Here is a 12,524-nt window from a genome sequence, read left to right as displayed (position 1 = left end):
ACGTGTGGGAGTGAGCGACGATATGCTCCTTCATTATTAAAGCTATATTTAATGCACAAGTTCCAATGACCTTGACGCGTATAAATATCAATTTTGTGCAATGTCAAAGAGCCGTACATAATTAAATGATTGTAAAAATACGAGGTGAGTGTAATAATAACAATAATGATGATGGTAATGATGATAAAAAAGAAATACCGCACTTTTTACACTCAAGCAGAAGTCAACAGTTTCATTCGCGAAGCCTCAGAACTGCCAATTATGTAAGAACTGTAGTAGCCTAAAAGTATATATCCTGTCGGTGTGTGGAGGGGCAAGAAAAAAAGAACACGTTTGTTTAGCAAAATTATATACTGTCTTGATAGTCCAAAATTAGAAAGTGTCATTAAAAAATCATTCGAGTGTAGCCTTATGGAAAAAATCACACGTATAGTGTAAGAGAGCGTACAAATAAAGTTTTTAAATCACTATAGGTTTATATATTTCGTGACGAAAGAGTTTCAGGCAATTAATAAAGCTCAATTATACGAGTCTACAAGAAGTGTAATAATGATTCGACTTGATTTGCCAAAGCTCAGAATTCTATTGTTCTTGCTTGGTCGAAACAATAGTTTCATCTGTTGGATCATTCAAGGATGCAGACTAAGCGAAAACTACTTGTTGCATAATTGAAATGCTGCAGAGTGCTTTATTTGGATATAGGTACATGAAAAAAAAAATTGTTTAGACGATCACATGTGTATCACACTTATATTTTGAAGCAAAAAAATTTAGTTATATCGAAATTGTCATTGAATTGACAAGATTGTTGTTTTTTCTTTTCAATTTAATGAAAGGCCAAACTTTTTGTTACTTTCAAAATCATTTTCGAATAGAGCATTTCAAACTTGTTATAATCATAAATCTTTGAAAATAGGTGAAATTTTAGAGAAAAAATTGTTTGTAATTCAATTTTATTCGATTACTTTACTGAACTTGTGCGACTGAAACTTGAAAATTTGTTATACACGACAAGTCTCAAAGAATGGGATGCTCCAGTTCCCATTGTGAAGTTGTAAAGTTTGCGCAGTGTAATAAAAAATCAATATGTTCAAAATGTTGAAAAAACAGAAAGCAAAACAAAGTTGAACCTCAAACTAATGTTTCATTGTAAAACAATATCTTGCATATTTGTAAATTGATAAAAATGTTCATGCAGTCAGATAATATAGGTTATGCTAGTTAAAAAGCAAAATATCTTTGGTAATTTTCTCATAATGACAATTTTTCTGTTGATATCATTGTACGTTGAACATTAGGTTAGGTCTTGGAATACTTCCTACACAGATCAAATTGACTCTACAAGTGATTGAGTGTAATTTTCAGACTAGCTCAATATATCTTTGTCTCTAGCATAAAGTTACAAGCTGCATATCATGATTTTAGTTGAGAGAACGCGTGATAAAGTTGTATATACATCATCTAGAATACTGCATACTCGGCGCGACAATGTGCCTTCTAAATTTCATAACTAGCTTTCTATAAAGGGCCCTGCTGCCCATAAGTATAAATAATAATAATAATAATAAATCAATAATTATGCAAGTAAATGGTACACATAGTGATGTTAAGCCAATGGATTACTGACCTTTAAGCTGGGGAAGTTGCTGCAGCTCGACGTCCTGCGAGTTGCGGTAGCGAGATGAGCCCTGTGACTTTTTGGACTTCTTCTTGAGGGAACGCTTGGCAAAAGGATCTATCCGATCCACAAACGTCGTCGATGACATGGTGGACTCTCGAACAGAGGCACTGTGGGCACTGGATGGGTAGCCTTTTTGTACGACACTGTGCTCGGGTGCCTCTCCTACTTTTGGGCTGTGTTAGCTAAAGACGACTGGGTCCATCCCTGGAGTAGATGGTGACTCCGACTACTGTCTGGGGTTTGCTTAGCAAGCCGCAGAACTTGACACTGTACACTCACAGGTATGAAAAGAAAACCAGAAGCACTTGTACAACATACAACGGACACTTGTTAAGCCCCTAACAACGATACACTACTAAAGACTCTTGGCAACACTGAGACTGAGAGAGAGAGTTTTAACCTCTCTGCTGCTGCTGCTGCGGCTCTACTCTACGTTTACATACTCTCGCGGCTCTGCGTGCAATGTACGCTTATAGAAAAGATCTGCTTCGACCGCACTCTCTCTCTCTCTCTCTCCTTCGGCCCGCAAACGAGACGAGACGGGCACGGCGGAATAAGCGTTACAAAAAGCTGGGAAAAAAGAGGCGTTGTCGCGACTGGCGTCGAGGACTCGGCCGCGTCGTTCTGGAGTCTCGAGGTCTCTTACGCTGTTCTCTCTCTCTCACTCTCTTTCTCTCTCTCTCTCTCTCTCTCTCTCTCTCTCACTCGCTCACTCACCGGGTCGTGCAGCAAGCAGTCCCACACGCGGCGGTGCTGACGCGGAGAGAAGAGACGAAGCTGCGGAGATCGCAGCCCAGGAGTAGACTCTCTTTCTCTCTCTCTCTCTTTCTCGCTTGCGCGCGAGCCACGCGATGCTTCTCCGGTCGTTCGGCCTCCGCTGGCGAGCAGTTCTCTCTCTCTCTCTCTCTCCCCCTGTGCTGCCGAGTGCGCGCGCGTACACGCAACACACGGGCGGTCCCCGGCGTGATTCTCAGCAATACGCTCGCGCGCTCTCTCTCTCTCTCTCTCTCTCTCTTTCTCGGCGGAAGCTTTGTGTGCGTGCGCGTATATCTTCGCTGCTGGCGCGGCGCTCTCTTCTCTCTTTTTTTACTTTTCGGAGCCCCCTTGGCTCTCTTTCGGAGCAGGGCGACGCTGCTTACACACGCGCGCACTGCACACACACACGCAGCGAGAGACTCGGGCCGGGCGGCGATCACTTCCTCCTCCTCCTCCTCCTCCTCCTCCCACGACTATACTCGTCGACGAGGGCTGCGCGTCCTTCTACGATTTCCAAGTTCCGCGCGCACGTGTCCTTTTTCTTTCTCTCCCTCGACTGGCCGCCTGCTTATATATTTTTTCTTCTTCCTCGGCCCGCGATGATTCGGCCCTGCACAGCAGAGCACGTAGGTAGATATCGGCTGCGCTGCGTGTGTGTGCTGCTCGCGAGCCGCGAGAGAGTCGAAAAGAGTGCGCTGCACGCTGCCAGAGGGAGCGCGCGTGCTGCTATATACACGACTCGTCGTCGTCGGCCGCTCTCCTGCACCTTTTTTCCCTTTCTCACTCGCTGCTGCTCTCGGCTCTACCGTGTTTTTTCTCGCCTCAACGTTGAAAAAGCTCCGCGAAGCAGTCGATTACTTAGCTCCCGTGTCCGTCGTCGAGCCGCCGCCACCGCCGCTGCTGCTGCTGCTTGTCCGCTTTTTAACGGCGCACGACAACCGCCATCAGCTGCGAGTAGTAATGGCGAGCGCCAGCTCGTCTCATGTTTTTTTAGACACTGTACTTATTTTGTATGTGTATACGGCACAGTGTCAGAGCCCGGGGACGACTGCGCTCGCGGACGATGCTCTCCGGACTGTCGTGACGCACTACTGAGTAGACTGTTAACCAGCACGACCGTTCGCGCAATCGAGTATATACACGATCTTGCTCTCGGGCTTGCAGCCGAGACTATCTACTGCTGGGCAGAAGAGCGAACTGCTGCTCAGCTTCGCGCACTCACTCGCACGCATATATATATATATATATATACAGCTATATATATGTACGCTTTATACGCGGCGCAGTGGTAGTAGTGATGGCATGTGGACGATGCGCGGCGACTACGTCGACGAAGACGAGAAGCTCGCTTCGCTCTACTCTCTCTCTCTCTCTCTCTCTCTCTCTCTCTCTCTCTCTCTCTCTCTCTCTCCCTGTCTCGCTCTGATAGTGTGTATAGCTGTATCCCTTTCTCGCTCTTCTGCTTTTAGCGCGACGACGGCGGTGTAGAGGCGCCGCCGGAAGGCAGCCTGCGATGATCAGCGCGGCTCTTGCGACATCGTTCGTCTATACGAAGCCGTCGTCACTTTCCCAAGCTTTGTCGAACTTTTCCCTCGGTGCTTTCAGCAGTATAGCGTTAAAACCTTGCTGCGCGACGAGGAGCTTCCGGGCTGCGCGGGCGCGCTGACGGCAACGACTATGCACGGTATCCCTCTTGGTTAGGATGGCTGCGCACGAATATATATTGCAGTGCACGTCAGTATATACCTATATGTGCACAAGTGAGTATTTCGGGTTTTCCTCGTCGGTATATGTATAATATGTGCGCGCGAGCGCCGCCTGCGCTAGCTCTCGACCTCTCGCTTCCTCTTCCGTTCCTGTGTAAGCTTATATACATATAACAACGTCGTGGCTTTTTCTCGGTTTTTAACCCCCCATTTTTGTCTCTCTCTCTCTCTCTCTCTCTCTCTCTCTCTCTCTCCCTCTCTCTCTCTCTCTTTCTTTCCTCTACTCGCTGCAACTCCAAGCTCAGCCGTGGTTACGTATGTAGGTGGTGCCACCGTACGTGGCCAAGTCTCAGTTGGGCTTTAAAATGCGCCGAGCTTTTCATTTGAATCTTTTCAGATACGTTAGAATAGCTGATGGAGGGAGGGTTGAGTTTGGATAGCGCGTCGCTCTCTTCACTTTATTGGGAAAATGCAAGGGTTATATAGCTATATGTACGATATAGTGTACGATGTACGCGCGTGATGTCGTTGGATATCCGTGTGTGTCTGTATCGTTGTGGATTAAACTGTCAGGTGTTGACGCAGCGAATCGAAATAGGCGCTGCGATTATGTTCTAAAACAGTGACCTTGCCGTTTACCGGCGGATTTTCTTATCTTCGATTTACAAAACTTTATCACATATTGCGGTATAAAAAGTCTATGTTTTTTCAGCATTTTTGAAAATAATACTCAATGGCTCAGAAGCTCTACCCAACTTTTTTAAATCTTTGATTTTTCAATGAAACTTTGTAAAAATTAATTGAACGATGCGATGCCAGAGCAATCTGTAGGAGAAAATCAAATACGCGCCCCTTTCGTACAATAGCTTGACCCACTGCAGGTAATGTCGCGTGCTACCTTACTTCAGACATACAGACATTCGCAAAACGATAGCAGAGAGAACTTTTGGCGAGATGCCAATGAAGCGGAAGAACATACAGACTAATCTAGTTCAGACGAAAAAAAACTCAACTCATACGTCTCGTCTCCCTACATGTATAAATATATATAGAGAGGCGACGACGATATGGCAACAAATGAAACACAATCGCCCAAGCGTTAGGAAAATTTCTTTCTTAATATAACTGTTACAAAAAAAAGAATTAAGTATAATCGAAGAAAATAAAGTAGTGCGAAGAATGGGCGAATTTTGGTTAAATGAGGATTCTTTATTCTTTATTATTAACACTAGAATTTTTACATAAAAAATATAAGAAAAACTATGGATTAATTAGTCTTAGTTTGAAGGCTGATCGACGATCATTTCGTGTGATGTTTCGTAATGAACTTTCGTGCTAGGACCGACACTCAGTCTTAGCATAACTTATTCTAATTTTTTAAACATTCATATCTTAAAATCTTAGGCGACATGAGTATAGACTTTTTTTGTTCAAAACACATCGGAATATTTGTAAATTTATATAACTCTGCAATATATAGATCAACATCTTTATATTTTTTCATCTCATTAAACGGCATACATATAGCGATTGCACAATTAATTTTGGTTCGGTTGCGTATATGTATAAATTGTATATGTATAATTGCAATAAAAACTATTTCATTGTATGAAATCGTAGATATGTTACAAATTATTCTCTTGTGCGTTATTACCACACAGTTCGAGGCGAATGTGGAATATTAATATTTCTGGTCAATATTAATAAAAACATTCTAGAATTAACGCCCTATACGCAGTTTTATACGGATAAACTACGCATAATAATCATATAAATATTAACAGAATGAAAAATATAAATTTTTTGTATAAATAAAAATCGAAGAAAACGCATTAATTCTGAGTATTTATAGTATGTATAGTATGTATAGTATGTATAGTATGTATATATAAATATTACTTTCGATTCATTAGTCAACGTAAGAGATTCAGAAATTAATGCTTTACACATTAATATCATTAATTAGCTTTATTATTACTGCAATCAAACGCCAACATAACGGATATGTTTGTTAGAGTAGTATAAGATCGTTTAAATCCTCGTGAATGAGATTAGCAAGGTAGATGTAATAACAGTGGCGCCATTATCGAATACAATATACTATACAATGCGCGTCTATGTGCTCCTGAAGAATTAATACTTCTATCTCGCACAGATAAAAAGATGGCAGTAGTTAGCAGCTCTTATCTTTAGTTAACTGTGCGCGTTAAAGATTTCCTCCGTAAAACTTTGTATATATAAGGCGGAGGACGTAAGGCCATGTGTTCTCGCGGCTGCGTAAATAAATACAGCCCTACGACTACATATTCCAAGAGAAAACATGCAGCTGCAATCGGTGAAGAGTAGGTTAAAAATTTTAATTTTAGGCACTTCTGTTTGGACGAATATTCTTCTCGATTCTTCAGCTTCACGTTTTCTCTTGATTGCTGCGTGTACATCAGCGATTGAAACTATAAATACTTAGAAGTTCGTATTCGTTTTGATTATCAATACTATCTTGAAATTCGTTTGTTTCTTTTTTTCGTTCTCTTTGTAGAAGTAATTAGAAAAGTAAAAAATCTCTTTTTTTACTCAATTACCAATTACGGATACCTATCTGTTGAGCGGCTGTCTTTCCGGCGCCGCGGAAGGTCGGTTCCTCTTGAAGAATCCACACTTGTAGAGTAAAAATGCAAGCAGCAACAAAATCGTCATTCCCGCGCAAGCCGACAGTACCACGATCCAGAGAGGAATCATGTCGGAGGTGTTGAGATTCTTCAGAGGCTCAATGACAGTCTTGATCTCGTAATCGCTGAAGACTTTTTTTATCGGCTCGCCGATGTACGGCTGCGCTGTGACGTTACCGATCAATTTCGTGGAGATTGTTAGCTTCTCGTTGGTCGTGATTTTCTTCAGAGTCTTCATGTTGATGAGGAATTTAGCCGACAGCGTGACTTCCTCGTCTCTTTCCAGAGGTCCGACTTCGCAGGTCCACTCGACGCACAGCGCAGTAGCGCAGAGATTCTCGTTCACTGGTCCGCTGCCGACCAGACTCTTCTTGCTATCGGATGGCAATTCGTTGCTCACCTGTCGCCTGTACCTGATATTCATCGGCTGACGATCGTCGAACAAAGCCTCGTTGAGATACTCCAACTCCCTCTCGCCGGCATTTCGCGTTTTACGAGGCTCCTTGTAGATGAGCTCGTAGTTGGCGTTGGCGGTCGGACAGATGAATTTCGTTTTATCCGAAACCACGGGCTGTTCGATGAGGTGCAGCAGAACCTCTCCGGCGTTGGTCTCGGCGACCCAGACGAGCGTCGTGTTGAGTTTCAAGACGGGCGAAGGTCCGTTGTTACGGATGGTGTAGTTGTGCGTGACGACCGGTCCAGAGCTGGGATCGGTCATCAATTTTTCTATGTCTACGTTAGCGTAATCGGCTGAGTTCAAGTCGACTTCGTGTGGTTTACTTTGGCCCTCGATCAACAAGTCGTTTTCGATCCAAATGGGCAACGCGACGTTGAAGTAATTGTCGTTCGTGGTGGTGCTGTGCTCGGGATTCGTTGAGTTGACGCTCATGTTCAATTCGAATTGCGGCTTCATGCCGTGGAACATCGTCGGGCGTAGTCTTACGCTGAATTTGACGATTCTTCCTTTGGATAAGGGATTGCCCAAATCGCAGATAAGGGTGTTGTTGTTCGATTCGTCCGGCTGTTTGCAATCGACGTTCTTGTCGGAGGTCTCCGCGGGAAACTCAAGTTTGCTGTACTCCACGCCTGGCGGCAGCGGCATGTAAAATCTTGACTCGAAAGCGTCCTCCGCGCTGTTGTATATACTCACGTGGAGCACGAGTTCCTCGGTCGAGCCCATGAGATACCTCTCGACGCTCTTCACCACGTGGATCGTCAAGTCTGGTATACAAACGTCGGCGTCTTTGCAGTTCTTCTGTATCCTCAGAGAATCGCGCTTCTTTATGTTTTTCGGACCCAAAACTGCCCTGAGTCCCTTGTTAGCTATACGCGTCGGAGGTACTTTAGTGTTTCTCTCGTCGTTCAGAAGTTCGATGTGCATCTCCGCATCGAGCGGCGTCAACTTGTCCTTCAAATCTTTCATCACGTATACGCTGTACTGATTACACCAAAACTCGTCCTTCGTCAAAGTGATGGTGATATTCTTGACGCTCGTCGAATCGTGGAAGAGGATACGCGGATCCATCTTTTTCTTGTCGTCCAACGTGATGCTGATTTTGAACGTGTACTGGCGCGACACGCTGTTACCGCTGTAAAAGCAACATACCTTCAGGAGCGGACAGACCGTGGCGATGCTCTCGTTGAACAGGCAGATTTTAGCGTCCAAGTCGACGGATTCCGTGTCGAAGTTGATTTCGGAAAAGACCTCGATGACCGGTCGAGATCTGAAGAAAACAGCCGCGTCGGATTCGTAAGCGCCAACTATAAGATCAGGATACCCGTTGCCGTCCAAGTCGCGGCCACCGCTGACGGACCAGCCGAAGGTGTGCATGACTGGATCCATATTCTCCGAGTATATGACTTGAGAGTACTTCTCCTCGACTCCGTCCTTCGAACCGTGGTAGATGTAAACCGCGCCTCTGTTGGCCGGGCCACCGTAGGGCTCGCCAACGACGAAGTCTCCGTAGCCGTCGCGATCGATGTCGCCCAGGCTCGATACCGAAAGACCGAACTGTCCCCTGTTGCTGTCTCCGTTTCTAAAATCAAACTTCTGGAAGGGCGTGGTACCGCCTCCCTGATAGAAAACGTATATCCTTCCGGTTTCAATCTTGATACCGGCTAACTCGGGCTGAGTGAAGAACGGCGCGGTGACTATGAGATCGTCCTTGTCGTCGCCGTCGATGTCATTGACGGCCAGTGCATAGCCGAAGTAAGCGCCCATCTGTTCGCCGGTGATGTTCTGATGGTTGAACAGCGTAGAGGTGAAGAGCAAGACTTTGCCGTGCAAATCGGCACCACGAGGTACTCCGACGGCTACACCGCTATCTTCGTCACCACGGAAAGCGCCGACCGCGACGGAATAGCCGAGATAGTTGTTATCTTCCCAGGCCGGACCTTCCTTCGTCGACAAGAGACCGAGCCGTTCGTAAGAGGAGCTGCTTTCCTTGCCGTTGATTATCTCCTTGGACGGCACGAACGGCAGCTTGACGTTGCTCGGGGCAGTGAAGAGCTGTCCCTGCCAGTACCAACTACCCGGTGCACCGATGAACAGCCGATTGCCATCCTTGGTGATGGCGGCGCCTATGCCCGCTTGACACATGCCCTGCCGATGATGACCGGAGAACTCGCTGTTGCGACAGGGCGAGAACTCGAGGTTTGGTTGCGCCGTACGGCTCGCGCTGTTGAATTCTTCGGTCGGCTTGTGGGCCAGCCAACAGGAGCCGAGTACATCCTTGTGGTCGCCGACGGACTGGTTGGCCTTGTTGTAGCCGAACCAGCGGTACCTGGGCGCACAGGCCAACAGCGGGCCACCGTCGGTCTCGGAGGCCGAGAGCGTCGCACCGAGCCACTGGAGAGTCTTGTTGTCGATCTGCTGGGTATCGTGGATCTGTTTCGACATTATGAAGTTGTGACCCCTGTTGTAATCGAAGACCACGTAGCTGCAAGCGTTGTCCTGCGCTATATCGCAGTAGAACACTGCTCCGCCTTTCCCGATATCGCTGTGGTTCGTCCTACTCGGCGGGGCGTTGGTCGACGGTGCCATCGGAGCGCCGACGATAACGTGACCGCGGCCCGTCGAGTCGCGGTAGCCAGCTACCGCGTACCCGAACATCGAGCCCTTCGTCACTACGTTCTCGTACTTGGCATAGTGTACCGTTTCCACGTTGAACGACAACACATGGTTTTCGTTGCAGAGGAGCAACGCTAAGAATAATAAAGATGCGACGACTACGCCGTGGTTCCACATGATTCACTGTTTTCTCTTCTGCTGCTATGTAAATAGAGCGTCGAAATGTACAGTATTCTAAATGCTAAGGTAAATGCTTGAAAATTATTGAACGTTCGACGAAATTAACTAGATATTCATAGCACTAATGGCATATTTACTCCGTTTTGCGTTTATCACCGGACGACTAAGTGATAAAATTTAAGCATGGCGTTCAGTCGAGTGCATCGAAACGTTGCTCTCTGTCTGTCTCTCTTGCCTTCGAGCGTGTTCGCTTTATCCCCGGGGGTCCTTTTGATCTTGGGCGCACTATTGGCGAGTGTTCAGCTTTTACATCTTCGTTGCTCGTTGAAAAATCTGAAAAATAAGTCAACCTTTCAGTCATCGATCCACAAAAAACTTGCAGTCAAAAGGTTCAATTTATACTACTACATCACGCTCTCTCGCATTGTATCTTTTTTCCTTGTTAAAAAAAGCGTTAAAATTATTTATACGACAGCGAAGGCAAAGATTAACTCGAACGCGCGATAAAAATCCAATGAAAAAAAATTGATCGGCTTTTAACGCTTATTGGACGCGCGTGAGACGGAACGAGCTACTATTGACTGTAAGAACGAACCACACCTATAAATTTCATCGAAACCCCTGTTACATAGCTTCCTATACATTCTCTTCGGCGCGTCCGATGCACAGCACACACGTGCGCGCGCGAGGCCCTGATCTGTCCTTATGCGTATTGACCGACTCTCCGTTACGTATACACGTATACATGAATGCGCGACGTCGAAAGTTTTCTTTTCTGCATCTCGGGGGCATCGGTTAAAATAAAGTCAGGAGTGAGAGAGAACACGATACAGCGGTATAGGTATACCTTGTATCTATATACATTTGTCGGAAGTTTATGACTCTGTGGCAGAAGCTTAGTCACCGGTAGTCATCGGCGAAACTTCGACAAAATTAGTAGCCGACGATGACGTACTGTTCATTCATGAGGATGAGGAGCAGGTTGGAAAACGAAATTTAGGCGCGCGTCGATCGCGTGGGTTCGTATCGATTTTTTAGGAAAAAAAAAGGTCGCGCCTAGTAGTGCAGCGCGTGTGCAACGGAAACTTGTTATTAAATTATCCTCTATGATTAGTATCGATTTCTCGAACGTGATGGTGGTGTTTTTACTCTCCACGCCTATGAGTTGTTGTTTTTTTATTTCGACGCCAGTTGTTTCGTGATTGTAGTCGCGTATGTAAATCTTAATTAAAGGATATATGCACGTTTCATAATGGCTCGCGCGGAGTAACAGCGTTAGCTAGACTCTGTTTTAAAAATAAATCGAAATTAGTCATGGCGAACGTGAGTTTTGAGCTCGTGACACAGATTTCTATATAATCTACGAGTTAAATTTCCGCATAGAAGTAGGAAAGGCGAACGTCTTATTTTAAAAGAAAACGTTTTTTAAAAACGTATAAGAGATTAGGTATGTGTTGCAATTAATCAAAATTCCGCGCTAACTTTCACTTTTCATTGACAATTCCGAAATTCAAAAGGTAAAAATCGACCGTTGTTTATGCACTACACCCAACGAAAACAACCATATTTGGCAACAAATCCCGAGCTTTTTTTCCAGCGCACGACTCACGTTATGCAGTCTTCTTCGATCGCCGAGCGAAATCAGAGAAATATGCCTCTCGGCGCACACGGCCCACCGTCGCGGAGACACGCGAAAACAAAATCAAAGAAAGTTTTGAGAGAAACCATAGGCCCATCGCGAGAGTGAGTCACGAAACTTCTTAAAAATAGCCCGCGCGCATTTTCTTATACATGTTTATAACCAAACGGACGATTCCTTCAATTAACGTCGTGTCTCTGCGTCGCGCACTTGAATCAAACCCTATCAGGCACGAATCGAATATTACATTCCACTCGTATACGACGACTGAAATAAGTACTCCCCGCGAACATAAAAAAACAACGCACACTTATCACACGAGTTTTAAAACTTCAGTCACGTAGTGCAGTCCATCGAAACGCAAGACGCAACCCTTATATGAGCTATATGAGTACACTCGGCGAAGTTTAATACTTGTACAGGAGGGAAAGCCAAAAGGTTATAAAGCTAAATCAGTAACCTCACCGACACTCGTAGATTCTTCCCGAGCACACACTCCGCACCCGCACGAAAAATCCTTCACTCGTTTTTTTGCTCTCCTCGCCCTCTTGTCCGCAGGGAGTGTGCGTATGTGTGCGTTGACAAGTCGAGAGTCGAAACGCGAATCTAGACTTGTCTTAAAATGGACTTTCTCGGGCTTGAGCGGCAGAGGTGCTGCTGTCTCGCGCCCACGCTCGTGCCTAAAAATAGCGATGCGAGGAGAGAGCTCGGCTAACTTCGGCCGGAGCGCCGGTTGGTGGACGTATGGTCCAGCGGCTGCCGAGAAAGCACGATCGCGTATGGCCGGCATACGGCGCACAGATGTTCGAGCACCGCCGCGGGGCAG

At 45.7% G+C, this 12,524-nt stretch overlaps 2 protein-coding genes across 9 annotated transcripts in view; both read right to left on the bottom strand.

The window, feature by feature from the left end:
• The window catches only part of LOC100117108 (serine/threonine-protein phosphatase 2A 56 kDa regulatory subunit epsilon isoform), a 49,403-nt gene extending 45,660 nt beyond the window's left edge, over positions 1–3,743 (bottom strand). For 3 of the 7 annotated variants that reach the window (XM_032599099.1, XM_032599097.1, XM_031929196.2), the window contains exon 1: positions 1,628–3,743. Coding sequence is in view for 3 of the 7 variants with exons in the window: in XM_032599097.1 (XP_032454988.1) it covers positions 1,628–1,766 (139 nt within the window). In the remaining 4 variants the exon portion in view is untranslated. The remainder of the gene's footprint in view (positions 1–1,627) is intronic. The other 4 variants (XM_032599101.1, XM_008208434.4, XM_032599102.1 and 1 more) reach the window with 3 other exon arrangements.
• Positions 3,744–5,331: 1,588 nt separating this feature from the next.
• Positions 5,332–12,459, bottom strand: LOC100117073 (integrin alpha-PS2). Of its 2 annotated transcripts, none has more exons than XM_031929194.1 (2): positions 12,159–12,459; positions 5,332–10,392 (listed from the first exon to the last, which is right to left on the bottom strand). In XM_031929194.1, exon 2 carries the CDS (start codon positions 10,054–10,056, stop codon positions 6,736–6,738), a length of 3,321 nt encoding a protein of 1,106 aa, XP_031785054.1. In that variant the 5' UTR covers positions 10,057–10,392; positions 12,159–12,459; the 3' UTR covers positions 5,332–6,735. The 2 variants fall into 2 exon arrangements, with proteins under 2 accessions (XP_031785054.1, XP_008206653.1); XM_008208431.3 differs by having other exon boundaries at positions 12,164–12,459.
• Between the last annotated feature and the right edge of the window lie 65 nt (positions 12,460–12,524).

The sequence above is a fragment of the Nasonia vitripennis genome, chromosome 4 (genome assembly GCF_009193385.2).
Source record: "Nasonia vitripennis strain AsymCx chromosome 4, Nvit_psr_1.1, whole genome shotgun sequence".
NCBI lineage: Eukaryota > Metazoa > Arthropoda > Insecta > Hymenoptera > Pteromalidae > Nasonia > Nasonia vitripennis.
The sequence above is the reverse complement of the archived record's forward strand: the minus strand, read 5'-3'. Positions and strand labels throughout refer to the sequence as shown.